The sequence below is a fragment of the Triplophysa rosa genome, linkage group LG21 (assembly GCF_024868665.1).
Source record: "Triplophysa rosa linkage group LG21, Trosa_1v2, whole genome shotgun sequence".
Lineage (NCBI taxonomy): Eukaryota > Metazoa > Chordata > Actinopteri > Cypriniformes > Nemacheilidae > Triplophysa > Triplophysa rosa.
Genome location: NC_079910.1, coordinates 9,594,989 through 9,621,496, shown reverse-complemented (window position 1 = coordinate 9,621,496; position 26,508 = coordinate 9,594,989). Strand labels below are relative to the sequence as shown.

The following is a 26,508-nucleotide window of genomic DNA, read 5'->3' as shown; positions in this document are numbered from 1 at the left end:
CGTTCTATTTCTTTCCAAGTTTAGTGTAGATCACTCATGAGGTGAAACTGTCTAAAAGCGAGGCAAGGAAGTTGCGTTGGCCACTGCTGCGTCATCACCTCACCACTATACCAGCAACAGGAAGAAATACTGCAGTAGCCTATTTGTGTCAGTTTAACTGCTGTATTTCGTTTGCTCTTGTTCGTGTGCACCCAAGTTGTGTTGTTTACTCTTTTACAACAAACAAAGAAGGATAGACTCAACTTCTCCAGATCTACGTATCTGTGCATGATTTTCAACCCTGTTGCCTGCTTATACCCAAGTGGCTGGTGGGGTTTGTGTGGGGGTGAATGAAGCTCAGGGGCAGATGGCCCTCAGCATGTAGTTTAGAAAAGAAGCCATTAGGGTTGTGTATATGTGAGACTGGACAAGCAGAGGAAAACAGAGGTAAGGTGAAGCGACCAGAACTATGGGATGCTGCAGCGTGACCCAGAGGCACATGGGAACTGATGAAGTGGGGCCTGATGAGATTGAACTGATGGAAATCAGCAATGCTGGGTAAGAGTTTGACCGCAACCATGGTTGTTTCATGGTTTTTTAAATTCAGACTCATGGGCTGACTGCAAATAGAAATAGAAATAGTACTTCCTTCTATCTGAATGTTAGATAATATTTGACAAGTATTTAGGTTTGTGGTTCCTAATAATCACATTAATGTTCAAATAGAAGTAATTGTTACGATTTTATGACTTCAGTTTTTGCATTTGACTGAGGTTGCTGGAATTCATGTTTAAAGAGGGATGTTATTTACAGAAGTTTGCTAAGTGACGGTTTTAGTTTCAGCCATTGAGTGCAATACATGATTTCTAGACGATTTTCTCAATGTCAATCTCATTTACATTTCTGCCAGTCTCAAAATGTATGAAAATGCATATTGATAATGTGTGATGAAACCGCATGACACTTCCCGCGCATGTTTAGGCTTCATAATGATAGAGGTTTACCACGGATGGGCAGCGTTCACGATGCCACAGATCTCATTAGAACCTCTCGTACAACAAATGAGGCAGAACTAATGCAGCTAGTATAGCTAATTTAAGGAATGAAGTGTGTTTGAACAGTCTGCTGTCTTACTCCGGGCGGGAAGCCTCAATCCTCTCATTAAGAGACTGTGGGGATTACAGTGGGAGTTAATCAGAGCTCATGGGCTTTATGTGCCCGAACCAACAGAGGAGCTGGATCATACGCCAGTTCAATCTGCAGAAATAAACACATCTGTTTGAAAAATATAAATACACAGATACGCACAAGTGTGCAATGCTGAAAAGTAAGTGTGTTTGAAGTAATAGGAAGACGTATTTATTATATAGGAAACACACTCATTGATGTTTTTATATGAATTCTGTAGGGAGTTAAGAAATGCAGGTCAGATGCCGAGTGTCTGTCATTTAGTGCCTACAGTAAGCTGCTTATGTCTGGGCACTCCCCCCAGCAAGCTGGGTGGCTAGATGGAGAACGAGAGACTGTGGGGGTCTGTGGATGAAATACGAAATGTTGGGGAGTGAACCTCAGATGATTTAATTGTTGATGATTAATGTTTACTGTGTAGAGCAACAACTTTATCTTCTAGTGAGTTCTAGCGAGTGCGTGAACGTTCATACGGAAAACATCCATGACCAAAATTTCACTAATATGAGAGCACAAGAATTTGCATTGCAATTGCTAAATGTCTGATTTTCTTAATAAAGTGATTTGACATTGTCTGTTGTTTTAGGCTCTGGAGTCTTGCTGAAAGCAGGCTGCAGATTTCCACAATGAATGGCACAGATGAAGGTCATCATCGTAAACTCCAGGTTTCCACAAAGGATGACAAAGATAAAAGTCATCATCTCAAGCTCAAGATTTCCATAAGAAATGATACAGATGAAGGTCATCATCGCTGTCCTTCTGTGAAGCACCTGACGCAGGAGGTAAGTCAGTACACAGGAAGTGGGGAAGGGTGTAGCTAGGTTTCCAAATAATGGTGAAAGGCAGAAGAATCGAAAGCGGGTCAAAAACAACAGCAATGCACCATACAGAATTCTTTAAACAGAGGAACTTTTCTGTCCCTAATATAACTATTCTGTGTTTAAGATCATAATAGCTTCAAACGTATTTACTGTTTCTCTTTAATTACTTTTTAAAGAGCTATTTTGGGCCTGTCTTTTTTTAATTCCCTATACAATAAATGTATAAAACATTTTGTATCATAACTTTAGAATTGCCCATATAGCTACACATTCTATTTTGAATAAAATACTTTACATAAACGTAGATGATTGCATTCTCTGCATTCACTGTTAAAACTGTTGTGTTAATATGTCCTTTCTGTAACTGAATACATCTCTCTTTCTAGGACAACGCAATTTGTTACTTTTAACTCAACATTGTGTTATTTCTTTTTTTTAACTGTTAAAAAAGTAAACTTTTGTCAACTTTATCGTATCTCTGCATCTGTGTTTCTTGCAAGAAGTCAGATCCTGTCTGTGCACGAGAGCTGACACAGCACTCCAATTCACAAGTATGTCTGTTCATTCAGCTTCACCATGTGGTCAACATAGAACTAAACTATAACATCCCACTGTGCATTTCTCAGAATTACAAACGCCACATAGCAAGTATGATTATCAAATATTTGATGATTTTTGTTGGTTGTTTCTCAGTTGGTGCTTTGGGGATGGACAAAAGACGAGCTGCATCATAGACTGTACACTAAACCAATCAGAGAATGGGAAGGGCGGGCATCACACACCTATGGAGACATTATCTATTCATCTTCTGTGTATTTACACAGTGGACACACAAAGGTCACAATTTACAAACATTGTTCAACATAGTTGCTGCAATCTCTGCAAGCTATATGTGAAGTTTTTTAGTTAACAGTAGCTTACACTTATTAATGTGTTTTTACTTACAGGCGATGAGTGAAAGATATCTGGTTTTATTTTCCTTCCATTTGTTAATTCTGGCTTTGGACAGCTCTAATCATGATTTTATTTATGAGGTAAGACTCGCTCTGTGAGTAATAAACAACTCATCAGTTTCAATAGGAAATATGTATACACAAAAAATGAACTAATGTTTAATGGCATGAACTTAACCCCAAGCTTTCATTTGCCCATGCTGACATATCAGTGTGTCTCCTGACAGGGCATTCTTCCTCTTTCTGCCATTGAGGTGCATCTGATCTCTCAGCAGGACCCCGGCTCACATATGTTTGAGATTAGCGGTAAGAGTCTATGTTGTATAGTCAATATTGTCCCCTTGTGAGTCATAAAATGTCCACAGTTCTCTAATTTATAATGTTTTTACAGGACCTATGGTGGACTCAAAGATCTTTATTTGTGCAAGTGCTGCAGAAACAAAAAGTTGGATGCAGAACATTGAGGACCGGAGACACAAAAGTCTGAGGCAGCAGCTGAGCCCCTCCCACAGTGCTCTTTCATATCTGGTACATTTTATTCAGAATTTCTAAATGTATCACCATTTTGGTCAAATGTGAACCAGACAAGCACAATACAGCAACTGAGTGCTAAATATCTTTCAATTTTCTTCACGACTCCAGATGCCGTGTAATGAGAGCTGGAAGAGGGAGGAGCTTAAAAGATACTTACTGCGGTCTCCCATCTTGCAATGGGAAGGGACTCCCATTCAACACATGGGCTATCCAAAATATATTTCACTGGTGCACATCAGCAGCGTATACTCAAAGGTCAGATACTGCTGGGTTAGACTATAGCTGAGATGATTCAGAACTGCACTAAACAGATGTATCATACAACAGGAACGCATCCTGAAAGGACCTCAGGAACGTCTGCTGGTGCTGTTTCCATTTGACCTGCTCATTCTGTCTGTTGACTGTCACCGTGTTCGTGTGAAATACGAGGTTAGATGTTTTTATGAATAAATAGTGACAGACTGATATTGCGGTAAATCTACAGCAGCAAGTTCTCTGAATTTCCAAACTAATCACCTGTGGCTCAAGCTGGAAGAGCAGTTTTGCACAATGTACTACACAAGTGCAAAATGGTTCAGTTGTAAATACATTCGTTTAGCTCTTTTGCAAACATAGTAGCATACTAACAGGAAATAAACAGTTTAGTCCACTGAAGGGCAATTTGGAACGCAGAAAAAATGAAAAATGAAATGAAATTCAACCTGTTGTTGCTGATCCCAATCAGACTGGAAATGGTTTGTGTTTGTATCTGTTTTAATAAGCCCCGACTTTTATTTGATAATCAATTTAAAACTCTGCTACACTATGTACTGTTTATTTATGTGCTAGTATGTTTGTATGTAACTGAGTTGTATCATGGTTTTGTACTGAAGGGCCAGTTACCACTAAAAAGCATCAAGGCTATGGAGAGGTCTGCTCTACCTGGCAGACTGGAATTTGAACTCAAAGGTACGCAACAGTATCAACACCTTTTCACCTGTCTAGTATGTCAACATAATACTGAACTTCAGAGTTTCCACAATAAATGGTCAAAAATATAAGCATTTAACTCTTTATAGTTTAATTATTTATTAAAACCATCACTTTTAAACATGCACTGATGATGGTTTAGTACAGGGGTTTTCAAAGTTTATGATTATGAAGGACACCCAAAAAGCTTTTGTTTATCGGTCTATCACGCCTGAGGCGTTTCCCATAGTGAGATAGCGAGCGATTGTTTGAAAGCGAACACTAGAGATATAAAACAAATATAAACAATTCTAAAAATACGAATGAAGCAAGACAGGAGGGATAAACACTATGTGAACATATCAACATTTAAAAATAAAACTGTAATAACGTTTAGTACACTTTTGTGAAAAAAAATTCTGGGGACCCTTTAGAACCTTCTGGAGGCCCCCTGGGGGTCCCCAGACCCCAGTTAGAAAACCCGCTGGTTTAGTTGCCATTTTTAGCGTAACCTAATTAGGCCCTATGATTTTTAACAATGATGTTGTCCACAACTACAATAGTGAGTGATACAAGTAGTGACAAAACAGCCCTAAAGAACTCGCTGCAGAAGAGGTTTATATGAGAGAAATGTTTATATGACGAGTGCTGAGGTCTGTTGTTTTGTGGTCTTAAATTAGACTACAGTACAGGCCTGTGTGCAAGGACGGACTAAATCTGTAACGGTCTTAAATAATACAATGCATTTGGGGTATGTTATTTCTTATCATTTGGCTAGAGTTTGCTGGTAGGATAACCATAAACCATAAGAAAACAACATACACATGGATACATTACATCTGAGTGGCCTAAGAGTCAGAAATCAAGTGATCTGTTGCAATCATAGAATCTTATGACTCACCTTCACCAAACAGTCATATGATAAACACACTCAGACTGGCTTACCACTGTTCCTCTTACAGCATGTATTTGATCTACCTACAAAAATGGCAATACTGCAAAGTTATGAAGATGATTTATATTTGACCGAAATTGGTGCACTAGACTAGAATATGTGCAGTTTTTCACGTAGGCCCACATAGATCTATTAGACCGTTTCTGACAGAATTCAAGCCACACGACAGTTTGAAACAAGTTAAGTCTGTTATCTAAACTTGTGCAATCTTTGCTTATCTGGTGTAATGTGTTTCTCAGGTGAACTGATTGAGCCTCTGCTAGTCTCTTGTACTCACCCTGAGGATTATCAAAGCTGGATCTTCCAGTTGCAACAGGTATAACTGTATACAGCAGCAGCCTTTTACAGCAGATTCTTTTTTTATTAATATATTGAATAATATAGTGTAAAAATCATTTTAACATAGTATGATTTTAGTAGATTTCAACACTGCCAAAAAATCTGGAAAAAAAAACATTGCTGTACAGTAGATTTTAAGTTTACATGCTGTTTTCCATCCCTCACAGCCTGATAAAGTGACAGATTCGTTGCCACAACACACCCCTCCTCTCATACCGAAAAAGCGCAGAAGCTGAGGAAAATGTGAAGAATGAGAAATGAATATAACTGTGACCCGAGTTTCTTTGACGCATCACAAATGCTCCTATTATTCATTGGGACAAACAGACAATTGTGTACTACTGTGTATTGCAAATTTCAGCTCGGTTTGTGAGATTTGCAGAAAGATCTTTAATAGTTAGAAAACTGTTCAGATAATTCTGTTAGAGAATAATTAATACAGTATTACTTCATGTACTGAATGAGTACATACCTCACACATGCACACATACTGTAAGTACAAAGCATTGTATGAAATTTATGCAGAATGTTTAAGTGAGATGTAATAAATTACTTGAATTAGAAACGCGTGCCTGGGCTTGGAGGGCTATCTCTTATCGCTCAACTGCAGCATCTTTTTACATCTCCTGGAAACCGTTCAAGGTTCTTCGAGGTAGATAGCCATCACAAACACATGATCCTCTTTAAGGAGTTGGAATAAAAACTGACATTTACGGTTCAACAGCATCTTTGAAATATCAAGCCTTTAGGTTCACTGTGTAGATGTTCAGAGCCTAGGACAAAAGTGTTGTGTGTACAACATTTTCTGCACAGGTCATAATTCTGCCAGGTTATTCTTGCACTGTAAATGTTTTTGTAAAAACAAAGCACGCAATACTATATTAATATCCACATTTTTTACTTCTGTTTCACCTGTGTTGTAACTTTTGCATTGCGTTGTGTTTTAGCATTCATAGAAATATCTGTAAAAATTACCAGTACGTTTTCTGTTGTTTTTTAAAGTGGAACCTTCATTTTTAACCTTGTTTTGAGTTCTGTTGGCAGTGACAGGTTTATATTTGTGTATAATAGGGAATGTCCTTACTGTAGGCCGTAAGCAGGAACTGTTTTCTCCTCTAGTTTTCCATTTTTACATTACAGTGCTGTATAGTCAATGTGCTATTTAAGACATCAAGCATGGTTAGCTATAGTTTACAATTAAACTAATGAGAATTTTTGAAAAATCCATTTAAATTTCCAGTCAATGGGAAAAACAGACACCCGGACTTAGAGCTGGAAAGTAACAAATCTTTTCACTTAGTTTTCTCAGGCTCTTCACCTTTTTTTATATAGACTAACTTTTTCCTGCAGGACAGAAAGCAGTCATTAATTTTGACCCATATCACCCGCTATAATCCATAAACCCAGGGCAGGCATGGCCCTCACAAACAATGAGGTAGGCATATATGCACACGGAGCGATGACATATGTCCGCTACAACCAGCTCTGTTACATCCATAGGAAACAATAGCGTTTTTCGCTTCAAGATGCACCCCGGATTACGATTAACGGCGTGAGTCTTATTATCCAAACACTGCGTCATACATCAACGACCGAAAAGGAGAAGCGCTTCAGGCTATCTGCTTCAAGCTACATTCACTAATATGAAAAAAGCTAAGTAAATGATCACGAAGGCATATAGCAATTTTCAGATGTAGTGTGGTCGGTCGGTTTGCTTAAATTTGATAAGTTTTCCTGCTAAACACATAGTTAACACTTGATAAACATTTACCTCAGCTCAATGAGAGCGGAAGTGGCTAAGCTGGCTGAGATTTTAGCGGAAGTACGTCATCGTCCCATATGCATAAAGGCGTACCCCATTTCATGAAACATAATTTAAAAAGAAACTAATATAAAAATAATAATATTGTGCAATAGTACAAAATCTTCAAGTCCGATGCATGAAAAGTGTTTGTGTAGTTGCAGGTTGTAGTCAGCAGAGGCCAGTGGCGAACAGGAGAAAGGGTAGAGGTACTTTTTTAACCAGCCTAGATCCGACTCAACTGAGCCACACCACACACGGCTTCGGTGTTGACTGACAACTATTTATTTTAAAGTTACGCGCAACTTTTTGTTGCCAAGTTACAGCTGGTGTCTGATTGGCATTTTGATAAGTCATGCTCTCTTTACAGGTAAGCTATTCTTTTGACACCAATGTCAACATTGGACACCACAGTAACTTTTTGTTATTTGCAGTAGCCAAATAAGTTTACCTACAAATGTCATGGTAAATGTGTGGTTACAGTCTTCCTGCTTCAGGATCAAAAAGCTGATTATTAGCTTATATTGAATAAATATGCTTGAAGACTAGTTACAATTTAACATAATAATTCATACAGTTTACTCCATTTGAGTGTTTATGTTTTTCCACCACTCATAATTACAAAGCATTGTATAAAAATAATTCAAAATGTTTCAGTGAGATGTAATAAATTGCTTTAATTACGAATGCATTCCTGGGCCCCTGGAGTCGGTCTCTTATCTGTCTCTAACTGCAGCTTCCTTTCTGCAGCCTTTCACTCTGATTTACGGCAGTTGGAAAGCATTCAAGGTTTTTAGAACAGCTGTGACAAAGAAGCTATTCTTCTTACGTTGTACCCGGCTGCTTTATTGCCCCATGGGATATGAGGTGAGTCTGGAATGAAACTCATTTTTATGAGGCATCCTTTGTTGTAGCTGCCTGCATTGCTGGGAATCCCAGTTACAGTAAAGTTAATTTCACACAGAACCTGAAGGCTGAATTTAAGTTGTGTTTTTTTTTTTGTCACAGACAACTTGAGACCTTTCCAGTTAGAATATATGCATTTATTTTATTTTATTTACATAGTCACCATAAAGGATTATATTTCAAATGTGATTGATAGAACATGCTCAGGATATCAGTACCCCACAAATTTCCCATAAAATCAGCATGGCAAAAAAGAACAGCATCACTGACATAAATAACATTATCATTTTAATTTATTGCTGTATTTATTTTTATGCCAGTAGTAAATGATCTTCTACAGAAGACTAATGGCATGTGCCTACACTAATATTCAGGTTGCAGTAGCAGCATCATTCATAAGTCCAAAATTTGGTTCCAATGTGCCAGCAGTAGCATTTTGTTACTGTGTGGCTGGTGATTTAAACAAAAACATACATTTACATCCTACTTTATTTGACTTAATAATGAAATGGCCCTACAGTAACAATTTAAATAGTACACTGTTAATTTGCTATGGATTTTCAGCAATGTGCATCCATAGACTGTTAGAAAGCTCTGCACCATATGCTACGCAGTAATTGACACTATTGAGCTTGCAAATCATAAAGTTAATATCAATAGAAGAGCCATAAGCTTAAAAACCAACAGAAGTGCAAAACCGATGATGACCATGTGATTCAAAAACGCAGTGCATAGCTTTATTTATTCTATCTGCAGTACATTTTCAAAGATAAACTTCTACAGTTATAAAGTATAACTTACTACAGCTAAAATGTTAGCCATGGCCATTTTAAATACAGTAAATGACTCAATATGTCAAATTCAATCTGGTTTGATAAAGCACAAGTAGCAGTGAGTTTGTAACCGTACTTAAAGATCTTAAAGAGTCTCTCCCTCAAATTTTTGTGAGACACACTTAATGCGAATGTTCTCGCGGAGGTTTCGCAAACGAGCACTGCGGCTTGTGATCGTCTCCACGTACGTTTTGGGGAACCAGCCCCTCTCTCCATCCGACAACCGGATCCCATCCACCCACCCTGTGAATTGAAAAACATGACAGCTGTATGTCTTCCACCGAATCTGCTTGAAAGGAAAGAACTGAGTGTACCTAGAAGAAGAGAAATTATTTTATTACCATCACTTGTTATTGTTATAGCTTGAAGGATGTCAGCCTTTTCCAGTGTCAACTCATCATGCTCCTGAGCCTGGTAGCTCTTGATGCACTGCACCTGAGATAGATCTGTACAGACACGTGCAGATAAACATGAGCAGACATCAGTCAAAGCCTCAGAAGGCAATTAAAACAAGTTTTCTAAAATCTGATTGAGGGCTTTCAAGAAAGAGCTAGTGTCTGGATTAGTCGCAAAGTTGGCAAGGAATCTTTGAAAGAGATTAAGCACTTGGTTTCTGCTTGTATGCTGTGAAACTGATGTTGACTTATCAAGTGAAATATTAAGTACAAACCATCATTCTCATTGGTCTGCTCAATAGCTTCCTTTGGATTGGAGGGAAACATGGCTGTGATCCACCTCTGTTTACTGCTCCTGTGTGTAAGAGAGAATGTTCTTCGTTTTATGCATCCTGTGAGGACACTGCTTGATTCAGCTTATCTTTTAGGATCGCTAACATTTATTTGTCTTTGACAGGTTTATGAATGTTAATATTTGTGAAAGATGTTGGTTGTCCTCACTCTGTGGGTGACTTGAGCAGGATCTGGTGTTTAAGCTGTTGTCCCTCACATAACTGCAGATAGAAGATAAAGCCTGAGATTCCCTGAAGTTTCTGGCTTAGATCTTTAACCTTGAGGTCTTCGATCTTTGCATGTACAAACACCATGAACTTCCAGGTGCTGTGACAGGAAAATAGACAGATGTTGTATCTTTACAATATCATAATAGACTTAAAGGGGAATTTCACCCCAAAATCAAGTTTATGTGATTTTTTACTCACCCACATGACGTTAAACATGTTTAGAGAACTTCCGGCGTCTTCGGAGCACAAATAGAGATATTTAGGTGACATCTGAGAGATTTCCAGGCCTCCTCATAGGCAGTTTTTGCCAAGGTTTAGAAAAGTACTAAAGACTAGAGATTTTCTTTGCCGATTCCGGTTTCCGATTTTATTATAAGTGAAACCTGCCGATTCTGATTTTTGCCGATTACGATTTTCTATCCACAAACTATAATTGACAGTATACTGTATATAAAACCATATTAACATTTCTTCAACGCACATTTTTTTTTATTTTCATTACATAAATGATTGAACATTACAATTTCCCCAAATTCAGTTCTCCAAGCTGCATTAAATTACAGAATCTTCTCTTTCCCAAACAACTCTTAAATTGAAGAACTCTGTGACTGAAAAGAAGTACAAATAATAAAATATAACTAAACATGTCACTTAATTTACCTTTTTCATTTTTGTACTCATCTCACAAAAGTCTAAGATAACAATAAAATACTTCAACTTTATTCTCGTCTGTTTCTGTTTATGAAACTAACATTGCTTTATTTCATTTTTTCTGAAATGTAAAATAAATTGTCTTTATCTTGTATTAAAAGAAGTGGGTTGATTTTTGCTGCAACTTAAATAAAAAAGTAAAAAATCTTATGAGTGAATTCGAATCTAAAGATGTATATGTTTTTGCAGTTTTTTGTGATCGTAAAGAACTCAATCAGATATATGTCACATATATTGGTTGATTTATTCATTTTTTTATATTTTGGATTGTTAAAAACAAGTAGAAGTCGTGTTGAATGTCATTTTACCTAGGTGAAATGACCACAGTTTTAACATACGACAAGGAATCAGGTTGAATGGAATTTACGTTTGTTTTACACAGAGTGAACGACTTCAACATGAGTTTAGCATGTGTCAGAGTTTAGCATGATGCTAATAGCATCACTGTTGGCATACATACCCCATGTAGACGGAGCAGCGAGAGATGAACTACAGTCTGTACAATACATGATGCGTGTGCACGCGCGTGCAGTCAGCGGATATGAGAGATGCGCGTCAGTCAGCAGAGACTCGCGGTCCGGTGGACACACATGCGAGTATAAACGAGCCGTGAAAGACAGAATGTGCGCGTGCACGTTTACATGTTTACTTGCGGCTTTGAGTGTACTGACGGCTGTGACGTTCTTGCCCGCATCACGGGCAACCGAAGATCGGCTTGGAATCGGTGAGACTGACCGGCCGGTTCCGATCTCTGTCCGGTCAATCGGTGCACCTCTACTGAAGACATCGTTAAATTGGTCCATCCGCGCATAGTGGCTCAGTTGAATTTTTTGAAGCGACGAGAATGCTTTATGTGCGAAAAACAAACCGAAATACCGACTTCAATCGATATATTCTCCTCTGTCTTGTCAGTGTATGGCGCACGTTTACGAGAGCACTTCTTCTTCGTCTTCTTCTTGGACGAGAGCACTTCAAAAGTAGACGGGTTTGTGCCGAACGCCACATGGGGCTTGCCCCTATTGCACGGATGGACCAATTTAACAATGTCTTTAGTACTTTTCTGGACCTTGGCAAAAACTGACACCATGATGTCTATGAGGATGCCTGCAAATCTCTCGGATGTCACCTAAATATCTCTATTTGTGCTCCAAAGACGCCGGAAGTTCTATAAACATGTTTAACATCATGTGGGTGAGTAAAAAATCACACCAAGTTGATTTTTGGGTGAACTTCCACTTTAAGCATTTTCTTATGACCATATGTGACCCTGGACCACAAAACCAGTCATAAGGGTCAATATTTCAAAATTGAGATTTATACATCATCTGAAAGATGATGTATGGTTTGTTAGGATTGGAAAATATTTGGCCAAGATACGACTATTTGAACATTTGGAATCTAAGGGTGCATAAAAATCAAAACATTGAGAAAATCGCCTTTTAAAGTAGTCCATCAGAGATGCTGTAGCAGGTCGTTGCTAAGACAAAACAGGTTTGTTTTAAACAGTCTTCCCCTTAGACTTACTCCTTTCTTCGGGACAGCAGAAGACAGTCATTAAACAGGTGAAGGTACACAGACCGGGTGGTGAGTTTAAACTTTGACCCAGATATACTCAAGTTTTGTGTGTCCACTTCTAATAGTTCGCCATGTTTGACTAGCCAGCGAGACTGAGAGATGAGAGGGAAAATCTAGAATAAAAAATTAACACATTACTAAAATGTTATCGTGCCTGTGCTCTGTTCCAAAACCTACATGCAAATCTGGAAAGAACATTCTGATTTTGGTCCAATAAGTTAATTAATAATTAAGACACATCTGAATCTTCCTAAAATACCTTGTAGGTTAATTAATAATGCCGTCTCAACTATAGCCCCATTCTAGGGCATCATCACATGTATTACGTACAGAAATTGTAATCCCAGAATGCATGGCAAAAGCTCAGAAAAAATGAATCCATTGCGGTGAATGAGACGAAAGAAATGCAAATTTTAAATAAACAGTACATTTCCATACCATTTGTGTATACTATGTTTTCATTCTCACAGCACATACAACTATTAAAATCAAATGAGTTGTAGGCAGTGGAAAGCAAGGGAGCTATCTAGGTTTAGGAACAAAGCATATGTGTACAAACATTGTACGTTTTCTCTATACCTATAACATATATATAAATTAAATCATGAAAGATATTTAAAAGTACCTTGCCCTCAAAATGAATTTTCTTATTTAGATGAATGAGTTCCTCCATCCTCTTCATGGATTGCACACTGGAGTTGCATTCCTTTATAATCTAGTGCAGCGGGTGAGAGCTTTTTACTTATTGAGCACATTTTCTTTCACTTTCATGTTTTTGTAAATGGTTGTTTGTTAGAGTCTTACATCCTCGCTGTTACTGTCTCACCTTTTTGAGCTCATTAAGGGCCTTGGTGGCCGTGTCCTCATCTCGTGATCCGGGAGTTGTTCTTTTAAGGATATTCTACAATGGATACAATACTATTACACAACAGATTTACATTCATGATGCATCATCTGCTATGAATTTTAATGAAACTTGCTATAAGATTTGATGGCACTTTGGGCCATGGCATCATTTACGATACCATTTGGTACATCTGTAAACAGCAATGCGTCTGATGGATGTTATTACCAGGTGTAAAACAGGGCCTATGAGCACTGTGTTTCATGTTTGGCAGTGAATGGTAACATACCTCCACCAGCATTTTGAGGCGTGTGATTCTTTGAAAAGGAAGGATGAGGAATGATGTAAGAGGAAGCCTCTGGCATACTGGGTCCTCTTCCAGACGGGCAAGGATTCCAGGGAATTTGGGATTCTCTTGTCTAAAAAACAAAAAGCAAATGTTTGTACCGCTTAATGGCAGCCATAACACCAAGTACATTTTGTTTGTTTGGAAAATGAGATGCTTACAGGAGGCGTTGATAGGTCTGTTCCTGATAAGCTTGATTGGTGACATAAGGTAGATAGACCCTCCTCAGAGCAGGACAGTGTTCAAGGACAATGTCACACACATCAAAACGCAAAATGTCCCCTTCTAACCTATGCTCCAGGTCCAGAAGAAACCTGTGAAGAGGAAAATACATTGAAAAATGAAGAACATATCGATCTTAAAATAGGAATTGCAGAGGCAAATCTACATTCTGTGACATTCTTGAGATTTTTTCTTAAACTTCTGTAAGATTAGTAGGATTTTTGTCAGGAGAAAAATGTGAGAAGCAGGCAACCTAAGCCAAATGTCATTGCTTTCAACCAAAAAGGTGAGATAAAAGATATTTTCCCCTGTGGAAGTACACATCTGTGAGGATGTGTGAAAATGGCAAAATTCTTGCCTACGTTCTCTCACCTCTCACTGACTTCTTTCACATCAGGCAGTTTGGAGAAGAGCCACTGCCTCTCCTGTGTGCCCAGACACTCACAGAGCTCAGCGGACATCATAAAATGGTCAACTGCAATAGACAGGCTGCGTATGTATGAGGCCTCTGACGTCACCAACTCAAACTTGGCCTGAAATGGGAAAAAGTCAAGAAATAAGCTCTTAGAAAAAGGTGTTGGTAGCTTAAGAATTATAACACATTCTGAACGTCAAATCACCTCCTGTAGTTTGCGCTCTTCATTGCTAAAGTTGTCCAGTTGTCCACTGGTGCGAACGTCAGGAATATCCTGCCAGAGGGAGAAGGCGGAGCCTCGCGATGAACGAAATGAACTGGATGGGGAGAGGTTGCCAGGGGATGCTGAGTCCCCTCTTTCTTCATCAGTCCCAGGCTCCGCCCCCTGCTGCCTCTGTATTTCTCTGTTAATAGCAACATCGCTGTATTCCTGATACAGAATCACTGAGAGAGAAAGAGAAGTGGGTAAATAAAAATATGTATAAAAATAATGAAATCTCACATTTTTCATTTTGCCGACTTACTGTTTGGCAGGAAGCGTGATAGACGTTTAGAGCCACTGGGAGGACTGCCTCCATCCTCATCAATGGAAACTCTTCTCATTCTGTAAAAGAACAAGCCATAAATATTTAACATAATGAGTTGAAGTAATCCGTTGAATAAGATTGAATGTTAGATCTACCTTTGCTTGAGGAGCTTCCTCTGAACATGTATGTTACAGTCAGCAGAGGGCAGCGGTGGTGCAGACCCCACAGGACTATGTGGCGCACTGTCACTTGATCCCCCTGAGAAGCGCTGTCTGGAGTTGGGTTTGTCTACAAACACAGAAGGAAAAAAGAAGGTATACAAAGGGAAAAGCCTGAAAATGTAGCACCAAAGTGTCATAATGACATCACAGTACAAAGAGCTAATCAGTCCTGATGAGTCACTTACAATCCGGGCTGAGGTTTCCAGACAGGTGGCGGTCCCGGGAGGCCACGCGAGCAGAGAGGGATTTGCCCAACTTGAGGGTAAAAGAGTTTTTCCTCTGTGAGAGTTGCAGGCGGGAGATGAGCTCAGATGCAGAGAAGCGCCGGCGCTCATTGTCTGCTGAGCGAGAATGGGAGAGTGACAGCACGGTCCCACTGTTGAGGGCCGGGCCTTCCAAAGTCCCACCATCCTCTAGGCCTAGCATCTGCCTCCCGTCATCATGTACGCCCCCCTCCAATCTGGTAGTTTCCTGAAGAGAATCTAAGGAGGACTTTGGAGGGGTTGGTATGGAAAAAGGAGAGAGTTCATCAAGCCCAGGGAGAGGGCTGGAACTTTGGGATGTGGGTATGGTAGATCCCACTGTGCTGAGCCCTCCTTCTACGAATGATTCGAACGATCCAGGGATCAGATAGTCGCACTCCAGACCGGGGCTGCTGAGAGACTCATCGCTCAAGGTGTCTTGAGAGTACACCCTCATCTTACGCCCTGTTGTCACATTCATTGTACATTCATTTACAACTTTTCACCAAAATTCTCTTGAAAAAAAATCACCATAGACAATTAAAAACACAAACCTTTTAAGAATCACAGTACACAGAATTGTCTATGTAATATGCCACTAACTATAACTGCTTTGTGATAATGCAGGAATGTGGAAGGTATGTGTCATGACCCATCTAAGTGAGACTGGCACTTACGCATAGACTTCTCCTTTATGGATCCCAGGGAGGTGCGTCTCTGTGGGCGAACTGGGTCCAGATTTGGGAGCTCTGAGGGGGAAGATGGAGTACTCTGGTGTTGGGACTCCAATGAGTCCCTGTCCCCAGGAACATATGTAGGCGACAGAGGCAAAAACAATCCTCTTGAACTGCGACTCTTAATTCCTGGTTCAGACTGTTCATAAACTGTCTCAGGTAAATTAGTAATGGGTGTCCACATTTGATTCTGAACCACCTCCACATTATTGCTGTCGTGTGTCAAATAATTGTCCAGTGGATTACCGTTCTTAGCAAAGTCTGAGGGCCTGTTCCCAATGCACCCGACAGGCTCAGAGCAAGGGGAGGAACTGCCCTTTTCTGTTGTACGTGATTGAAAACCATTAGTGTTGGGTTGTTCAAGCTCGAGAAAGGCCAACGTCTCCTGTTGACACACGGCAATGTGTTGATGCTGCCGCAGCAGAGGCCTACCTTCCCGAGAGTCGCTCAGAGCCTGGGTCTCAACAGAACCTGGGAACCACATGTCAGAGCTCTCGCCTCTGCAATGGAAGGCTTGGAGATGAGGCTGGAAATCAAGGAGAGCAGAGAATCCATAGCCAGGGAGCATGGCTCAGGAGGCACATAGGTACTGCAAATGGGACATAAAGACAAAGCATAAGATACTGTACCTCGGGTATGCAAGTAAACAATATTTGTACGAAGTAACAACAAAAAGGCTTAATCACTTGTACGTTACACCGTGTCTACACCGGACGCGCCATGTCCGGTGTGGACAAAATTTTAAATTATAATGGGTTCTATTGCCTTCTATTGTCTTTTTTTTGTTTGCCTCAGAGGACCTAATGTGGGGCACATTTATGTTTCATGTATCAATTTAGTCTCTTGGCTGTTTTTTTAGACAAGTTGAAACAAATGAGACAATAGTTGACATACAGTTCATTTTAAACTTTCTGTTCACAGATTTTGGGGCCTTTGTTGTTTGATATTTTTTGTTAGGCTTGTCTATAGCAGAGAACAAAGTGAAATTACTAGGGCCATTTTTTTAATTCTGTCATAATTTACTCACCCTAATCTTTTCCCGATTAATATAAATGTCTTTGTTTGGATAAGCACAGAAGAAGATAACAAACAAAACCAAACAAAATAACAAACAGTTATGGGGAACCAATGACCCCTTAGTTTGCTTTCCTATTATGGTAGTCAGTAATGCCCCATTTTGGTTACAACTATTCTTCCAAATATCTTTCTTTGTGTTCAGCAGAACAACAAAGAAAATGCATACAGATTTCATTTTTGGATAAACCACCCCTTTAATGGAGACTTAAACAAAAGTCACATTGAAAAAGAACGTAAAGAGATCTGATTTGCTTTTTTTACAGCTCTTTACAGTATGTACATACAATAGTGTCATCATACTTTTTAAGTTTTCGTATCTCAACAAATAAACACAGCTGATCCCTCCGACCATCTTTTTATTGTACCAGACTAAAGCACAGCAAAGCTCAGCTTATCCCTGCAGTTCTTGGTGGATTTGACGTTCCTCTGTATAGTTTTAAGTTTAAGTTAAATGAGGTCTGGCTGAAATATATTGCTCTCATCTCTCCCGTAGCAGGCTTGGCTCAGTCGCTGCCACTGCGTCTTCCTGTTTTAATTAAAGAGAGCAGCACGCAGCCCTCATCCCCTGTACTTATCAACATCACTTACAGCTGGATCCCTCACTCCAAACAAAACTGCTCCTCCGCTGTGGCTTCGGCATGAAGATATCGGTCACACAAGGACATTTACGTGTGATCTCTCCAGCTATGATAATGAGCCGAGTGTCTAGTGTTGCAAGCAGCTTATACCTGAGATGGAATGCCACACAAAGAAGACCCTGATAGAGGAGGTCAACTTAGATTCTCTGCCCGTCTCCTCGCTCTTTCTCATACATATTTCTAAACAGCTTTCTATTTACCCAAACAATCTGGGTCATGGGAGAAGCAACTCTTATAAGTATTCTGTGTCTTGCCTTGAGGGACAGGCAAACCTCAGACAGCTTGAGCTATCCTGAGGTATTGAAGCAATGAAGGTTCTGCAAACTGTCAGTTCGGATGACCCACATCTTATCCACTGACCTGTGAAATAAAGTGAGATGTTTTCTAAACTACGAGATGAAATCCAAGCAACTTAAACTCTCCCCTACATACAGTTTTGGCCAAATGAAAGGTACAATAAAATAAACCATTGTTTATTGTGATATTCTCCATACTCTCAAACAAACATCTGCTGTACTTCAGTTTCCTCGGAGAGCACAAAAGAAGTCTTTATCTCAGCTTCTCCCTCAAAGCTGAATGTACACATGGCTAATTCTCTCCTCTCCTTCACTGCACGATTCAACATGATCCACAAGTACTTACACAGATATGAAAAGCCCAGGCAATGCACAATCTGACCCTCTACTATATCCACATCTGCACAACAAACACACTGCACACTAAACCCCAAAACACAAATGGTTACCTGTTCACTACGCTAAACAAAGGATCCCTTTATTTCTCCAGATGGAGAACGTCAGGTGTGCAGGAGATTCGAGAGTTAAGGAACAAATCTGACCCCTCACATGCACATACTGAAATAAAAGTGCAATCGGTTTATCACACAGCACTAAAAGAATGTGATGACTTAAAGGGTCGTCATCAGGATTTAAGTTTTAAGAAGCATTTAGCTAAAGGTAAAATGTGTACAGATACACAGATAAAGCATTGGGTTTTGTGTAAAGCATTATTTTATAGCCAGGTACATGTGCTTCTACAAATGAAATATACAGTTCCAAACGGCCATATAGTAATTTTGTGAATGCTCTGCACAACCATCACTATAAAACAAATGTGATAATACGCTACATTACAGCCCATTATGATACAGCCATAAATTCAATTTCATCTCTCGTCCCGTTTAGAATTTCCAGTAAAATCCAGCATGTAATTGTCCATGTCCTCAACAGGTTATTTTCTTATGGTTTTGTCTTTGTTGTATCTATATTCCCTGTAATTTTAGAGGGCTCCTGTAAGTAAAGGCGTCTGCAAAGTAAATGAATAGAAAACTGCCATTTTCTTTATTGTAGTTATGATCAAAGAAACAGATTCTCCCATCTGACATGCAGGAGCCCGTAAAGAATGACATGACTCAAAAATATGTAATGCAACACAATATTCAGGAATGTCAAGATTAACAATGAATATGAAGACTAATATGGTACAGTAGATTTCAGTACAGTGTGCACCTTCACAGACATTTCAGTCTGTATAGTGTAGCTACTAGCTAGACAAACAAATCAGGGATAGGAAATGACTTCTGTCCTTTGTCCCTGTTAATATTTTCATTTTTTGGTTTGTTTGAGCGCAGGGTCTAACAGTGTGGTGTGATAGGCTACTGTTTGTGTGTTATATTACTCTGAGGCAGACTGACGCCACTCTTCTAATTGGCCTGTGAGGAAGAGCAGAGACTCGGGACGCATCATGACATTTGCTTGAGATGATCAAACATCTCGGCTCATTTTCAGCTGCTAAAATGTATCAAGGCGAGATACAGATATAACAAACAAAAGACATTTTTTTGTCTAAGACTAAAGAAATAATACATTCAAACATAAAAATAAGGTCATTATTTGCTTAAACTCTTGTGACATCCCAAACTTGTGTGGATTTTTGTACTTTTTATGTAACTATATGTATATTTTGTCTATGGAGTACAAAAAGATGCTGGTTGACTTCAGGCTGTCTAAGGTGTTCAGTTTTTCTACTAATAATGGATGACACTATCATGGAGAGAACACAAAAATTATTATATATAACAAATGATATAGAGCATGTATAGATTTAAATTCTGGTGAGGTGAACAGGGCCAACTGGAGGTGGAGAACACTTTGTTTTTGTTTGGTGTGGGGCCCGTCTGATCCTTTAAACTGCCTGAGGCCTTCCTTCACCTACTCCATCAAGATAGACACTGAAATCCCTTTTCACATTTACAAAGCATTGACATTGCCCTCGACCCTCTCAACACCAACACAACAAAGAGAAAGAAGCCCACAGGTGCGACAATGCCTGCTATATGGTATTACTCTGACCAGCTATGTTTCTTAGAACCGCCTTGAACCCTGTGGTCCCGTGTCAAAGAAAAATGTTAACAATTAAGAATTAACTGTGCACTCAGCGTCTTTCATCAACACCTCCCGTACTGAACACGCCCAGTCAAATACAGAAGGCTAAACACACAGGCAGTGGTGCTAAGTGTGAAAACAAAGCACTGTTATTAAACCCTGCAGTTTAGGGTATGTGGATTTAAAGGGATACGCTACCCAAAAATGAAAATTCTGTCATGAATTCTGTCCAAAAAGGATGTCCCAGAAATGTCAGTTGCTAACATTTTTCCAAGTATCTTTCTTTGTGTTCATCAGAACAAATACATTTATACAGGTTTGGAAAAACTTGAGGGTGAGTACATGATGACAGAATTTTCATTTTTTGGGTAGAGTATCCCTTTAAATGGTGTTATGTCTGAATGGCTCATCTGTAGTATGCTTAGGCTTATATTACAGTTCTATTTTTTATTTATGTATTTATTTTTATTGTTTACATGTTATTTACAGGCCCATTATACAGTACAATATTAACATGTAAGGACTTTATTATATTTTGAAATTTTGAAATGAATTGATAATTAATGTAATTTTAATAATTACCAAATTAATTATGTAATTTAAATAGTTATTTAAGCAGTCAGTCAATGTCAAAAAAACTAAAAAGAAAAAAAATCTTATACTGTGTTCTTCACAGTTCCATGCAGTATCTTTGCAGACCCCTGTTTAAAAATCTTGGATCTAATCCAGAGACCATTTAGCTTAGTTTCAGACGGCACACCCACAGATCTAACACAGTCTGTCCCATAACTGTCTGACGCATACTGCACAGAATAGAATTATTAAAATATCAGTTATTGTCTTCATTTGTGCTAGTTTAACTACAACGATAAAAGGGAAAACAGAATAAATGTTTCATCAAAGCCTTTTATTCAGCAAATAAAATTCACTATCGACTTTTTAAATCAAAGATTTTTCTTATAGAAAGAAAATCAGGGCAATCTAAAAGTCACTTTATAAAAGTAATAGTGCATGATAATTTCTTTTTTTAATCTCTTTGTCAGAACAGAGTATTATGATTTACCGAATAACTGCACCCTGCAGAACCTTCCGTAGTCCGGCCAATGTTTGCTGGATTTATACTGCTCAATCAGATCTTTAATGTGCCGTTAAATTTGTGTCACATTAAAATGATGACCTGCTTTAACCATTTTATTCAAGTCACAATTCATCCCCATGCAGCTTCCTGTTTTCTTTCGCTTTGTGCTTGAAAGGAGAACTGAGCCAGCAATCTCCCCTCCTCCCTCTCCTTTATTATATGGACAGGTAAAGACAAGTCATTCTGAGCTGCTTGTTTTGAAATGTGATCAGGTACCCCTTGCTTTTTAAGACTGACCACGTAGCGGGCTTCGATGTACATAAAATAAATATGAACGAAATGCAAAAAATACAGTTTACTATATCAAGGTCCATTCTGTGCAATTCAAACAGTCATTTTTTCATTCCAAATATCCAAGGGGAAAACATCACATATTCCTGCGTATTCCGTGCTATTTTCTATGCGAGACTTAATTCAGTTTATTGAATGCACACATACACAAATTATTTTATTCCCATGAGATTAAATGGGCCCAAGCCAACAGAGTGCCTGACAAAGCCCGCAGGCTACAAAGATAAACAGGTGTGCACAGAGCGGAGCAAGAGAAAGGCCTTTTACACATACCTGTAGGGCTTGGCTTTTTCAGGATCACTTTTCATAGACAAACACAAACATGTGCACGCATACTCACCCGCCCATGCACATTGACACACATTTGTGCAAGCATGCATTACAAGGAAAGACGCAGATACCGTGACATGCATTTATATGTACATTAAACCATTAAATAGCTTGTTATTGACTAACTGCCAGGTGGCGCATGTAAACCATCAACTTTATCAAAGGACTTAAAAAAATGAAGTGCAAGAGCCTGCCAACACGTTCAAACAACCGTACCCTCTTTCTTACATACGTTTTGAAATTCAATGGCCTTTTGCAAATGCAAAACAAAAGCACAATACAACGGTTAACCATTAAGCCCTCTGTGCAAAACAAGTTCATTTTCATGGCCAACCTCCACTCTCAATAAAGATCTTTGACACATGCAGAGGCATTCCCCAAATAACTGCGCTTCTGTCATTCCACTTAAATTGCCCAGTAGCCAGGGAACAAAGAAAGAGCCTCATCTGTTTAAACTCACGCAACAAGAACAGGCCCTGTTTGTCCGGCCGCATCCTATCTTTGCCGCGGGGGGAAGCATTTTGAAGATCACAAACGTGCTAAGAGCGTGCAGTCACACAAACAAGGCCTGTTCTTATTGCTCTCTTCCGTCACCATCTGTTCATTCGGCAGGTGAGCTCTGCTGTTTTTTCAGCCCTTACAACCATTTTTAGGCCAGCCGTGCTAATGAGTTGAGTGAAGGGGCCATGAGGATCTGGATAACCCTTCCACCCCGAGTGGCCTTGTTGACCCGATTTTGGCTGGGTGAATAAGGGTAAGTGAGGAGAGAACTTTGCACACGCAGAGCCCAACTGGGATCGAGTATTACAGGGTGTGGCTTGGCGTCCTTTTCTCCGTTGCAGATCTAGTACGTGTATGTGCAGATACATATTCAGCCTGTTGCCTCCAACTGACAGGTGATGGGGCAGGTGCTCCAAACTCAAGAATGATGGTAGGGAGGGAACCTACAGTTCATTTTATGGACTGTAAATCAGTCCCACTTCAGATTTGCAAAACATTGAAGCAAGACGAAAACCTAAATTGTCCACAAGCCAGTATATTCAGCACTATTTGACTGCACCCCTGTTTTTATCTCTACCAGCATGTATAAGAACACCACACCTGCTGAGGACATTGAGAATGCAATGAGTCATGCAAAAACAGACTGGCACAACTGAGCTGGAGGAGTGAAAAGTCACAGGCTATGATAGACATTCCATGGGTCTGTCCGCTCCCCACTTTCTTATGTTCGGATCTGCCAACGGTATTAACTAAAGCAAAGCACCAAGACACACCCCGTAATAGCTATCCATGCTTAAGCACACATCAATCTCTCCTGTTACCAAACGTGCATGAAGACATTGAAATCTGTGTATGTCTTGCAGATCTACATGTTGTTTATAGAATAAAAGGGTGAGGCAAAGATTTCACAGACAATTCATCTAGTCCACAAGGTCCGTCCATTGTGGGTGGAACAAAATCACCTGATCTTTCTTCATTGAAAAGAGCCCTATAATTGTGTGGGATAATCTGTGTTACTAAAAGGGTATCTGTTACACATCCAATGGAATGACACAGCAATGCTTTCTGAGGCTTTACAGGATGAGAATAAGAATGAAGATGAAAAAGGGAGGGAGACTTTATTGTGATGTGATACTTTTTTGTTTACATCATATCCTCATGTGGGCTTCACACACGGCCCATGACAAAGATACAGCTTTTAGAAGCATCTCAGTTCCCAGACAAATTAGCGAACCCATGACACTTATAGAGCCGAGACTACAAATACATAACTAAGGCCAGTTTAAACACCGCAAAAGAAAAAAAATGTTTTTCTTATTTTCAAGTAAAAACCTAACTAAAACAATTTTTGCTTATGGCTGGAATACACTACAAGACTTTGAAAATCTGAACATATTTGTTTTAACTAGACATCATACACTTAGATAGAAACACACTAACTGATAAAATCTACAAACTGGCACAGACTTTCTGCAACAAGTCCAGACTTAAAATCTGGCCAAAATCTTAGCAAAAGTCTTGTAGTGTATTTTAGCCTTTAGATGCAAAATTGCATTAGATGATTGTATAATTGACTGTATAATGAACTGTAAGTCTTTTTCTTATTTTCTTATTTCCAGTTTTGTTCATACCAAAATGTTATTGCAGTTTGCAATGACGTTTCAAAAGTATATTATATATAAAAATATTATATTTTGTATTTAAACAGGTTGCATAATTTTGTCTCGTTTTAAGAGTGTTCTCGTTTTTTACTACAGATAGAAAATACTGTATGAAAACTAGTTCCAAGATTTGTATTGTTTAATAATTTTGTCTGGGCACCCAAGATAATTGCTGTTCCTCTCACAGCAGTATAGAACATAAAGCTTACCATCAGACAGGTGCTAGACCATAACAGCCTCCAAACCCCCACCCCACACTCAGAAAGAAAACGAAATGCATGCTCCACACATGGCATGAAACAGTCAAAAGTAGAAGCACTTCATAAACACACTAAATAGATACACAACCGAATTATAAATCTTGAGTTCAACAGAACAGCAACTTCTCCAAACCTATGACAATGTAGAGATCAAACATATACAGGAAAGCAATGAGATTGGACAAAGAATAGAACGTTGCTCCTGCTTCTCAAATGTCTCAAAAAAGACCCCAGTGATGTAATGTGTCTGCTCTGGAGTTTCAGATAAGATCTCATCAATGTCACAAACCATGCTTAGATTCACCATTGAACCAAAGCGATTTAAACTCAAACATTACTAATAACATGAATCCAACACCAGATATTTCCGACTTATGTCTATGTCTATAAAATGTTTCAAAAAACTTTTTTGATATTGTTTTGCAGTGCATGTGTTTAAAACAAACATCAATTATTTAATGAAAAAAAAGAAACAATAATATCACCAACTAATCAATTTAATGACAGAAAGGGAAAAAATGAAAAAATGAACCTACACAAAGCAACCCAAAAACTCCACAGCAAGTCCTCAGTTCAGACTCCCCCACTGTGATTTCCCCATATAAAGCAGACAGTAAACTATACTGACATTGAGTTCTGGCTGTGCTGCCGTCTACCCGTGTACAGTTCTTTTACAGCTTCACTCCGGCTGTGTGTTCCAGACATGCACTCACCTGCCCCTCTCGACTGCTGCTCACGCATGCACACTTACCATATCTGCTCCCTGCAGCACTTTAATATTTAAGCCTAATATCCTGCTAAATCTATTGCACTATTATGCATGCCAGATTAAGTAGCTTGCAAGCGCTTAATAGCGCTGGCGTATTTACATCTGATTGCGTTTTTTAGCACGGCTGGAGGGCAGCGTTGCTGTCGCTCTTCCAGGATTTTATAAACTGGAAAACATCCCAAATCTCTCATGAGCTTTGTCTATGCAGGTGAGGAGTATCAGATATGCAAAGCTGAATATTATACTTCATGCATGAGAGTCTACAGCTATCTGAAAAATATATTGTGAATGATCTTTGTTTATACAACCTTCACCGTGTCACGCTGTATACAGGAAGCGGTTGTATTTCTGCTGTTGGCTGTAGCTCCCAATGCAGCATGAAAAATATAAATCTCAACACTTTCTTTTTTAACTGTTAACAAAAAAAGTTATTTGATGGTTTTGGGGCATGTCACTTTTTTGTATTAATGACAGCATGAATGTTAGTTACCATAGTTTGCTCAAAACAATGATCTGTTACCCCAGCATCATTCCTAGCAAATTTGCGTGCATCAAATTAGTGACAATTTTTTTAATGGTGCCTAATTACATTTTGTATTTTATAAACTATTTCTGTCTAAATGAGATTTTGAATCCTAGAGTTTTAGTGTCCTCAGATTTCAGGATCCCACCGTATGTATGACATCTCCTCATGTAAACAACACAAGCTCAAAACTCTTAAATTCTTAAACACAAGTTGCTCAACATTCTGGTGGTATCATCTAGCGTGCAACAGACAGAAATGTACAGAAAGGCAGTACCTCATTGGTATCAGTGGACTGCAGGCTGGACGGGGTCCAACTTCAGTGTGCAAATCCAAGCCATACAAGATTGCGGCTGAAACGTTATAGCCCCCATGACTTCCTTATGTTCCTCTTGGTTATTGTCCTTCCCATCAGCTTCACTCCACTTATTAGCAAAACCAAAATTTTTATGAAACTGAAAAAACGACTGTTCTAGCTACTTAAAAATGCAAGTTTCGTCTCCATATTGTTTCTCTTTGCTTATCTTCCCTCTCTGTCCAGCACCAGATGAAGAAAGACATTTGTCCTCCAGTCTCACGCGGTCTCAGGCCCCCTCTGCCAATTATTTATGGTTTTATTTCTAACACCTGCCAGCAGAGGAAAAGAAGGAGAGGGAGACGCGAGCTGTCGTCTGGTTCAGAGGAGAGTCCTTCCTGCCGAGGAGGGAGACAGAGCACAAGTGTGTGTGTGTGGGTCTGGATTCCTATGTGTCAACAGCAGTACTTTGCAAGGGGATAGCAGGCAGTTGGTTAGGAGGGAGTTGAGGGAGGGGGGGTAGTTTGGTGGGAAGTGAGATAGAAACGGGAAAGAGGAGGGTGGGATAAAGGCTGCATGTGAATATCCC

At 39.3% G+C, this 26,508-nt stretch overlaps 2 protein-coding genes across 3 annotated transcripts; one reads left to right on the top strand and one right to left on the bottom strand.

Moving 5' to 3' along the window:
* Positions 1–94: 94 nt before the first annotated feature.
* On the top strand, positions 95–6,641 carry LOC130545137 (uncharacterized). The gene is made up of 12 exons (XM_057319496.1): positions 95–537; positions 1,754–1,949; positions 2,489–2,539; positions 2,682–2,825; positions 2,936–3,022; positions 3,169–3,247; positions 3,333–3,469; positions 3,584–3,730; positions 3,803–3,904; positions 4,348–4,423; positions 5,618–5,694; positions 5,885–6,641. Exons 1-12 carry the CDS (start codon positions 449–451, stop codon positions 5,951–5,953), a joined length of 1,254 nt encoding a protein of 417 aa, XP_057175479.1. The 5' UTR covers positions 95–448; the 3' UTR covers positions 5,954–6,641.
* A 1,906-nt stretch (positions 6,642–8,547) lies between these two features.
* Positions 8,548–26,417, bottom strand: arhgef19 (Rho guanine nucleotide exchange factor (GEF) 19). 2 transcript variants are annotated; one of them, XM_057320125.1, is made up of 16 exons: positions 25,902–26,417; positions 15,996–16,641; positions 15,262–15,783; positions 15,011–15,143; positions 14,853–14,932; positions 14,534–14,772; positions 14,286–14,446; positions 13,853–14,005; positions 13,635–13,764; positions 13,328–13,402; positions 13,127–13,216; positions 12,451–12,614; positions 10,154–10,312; positions 9,928–10,007; positions 9,599–9,703; positions 8,548–9,500 (listed from the first exon to the last, which is right to left on the bottom strand). In XM_057320125.1, exons 2-16 carry the CDS (start codon positions 16,618–16,620, stop codon positions 9,343–9,345), a joined length of 2,874 nt encoding a protein of 957 aa, XP_057176108.1. In that variant the 5' UTR covers positions 16,621–16,641; positions 25,902–26,417; the 3' UTR covers positions 8,548–9,342. The 2 variants fall into 2 exon arrangements, with proteins under 2 accessions (XP_057176108.1, XP_057176109.1); XM_057320126.1 differs by lacking the exon at positions 25,902–26,417 and adding an exon at positions 24,869–24,980.
* Between the last annotated feature and the right edge of the window lie 91 nt (positions 26,418–26,508).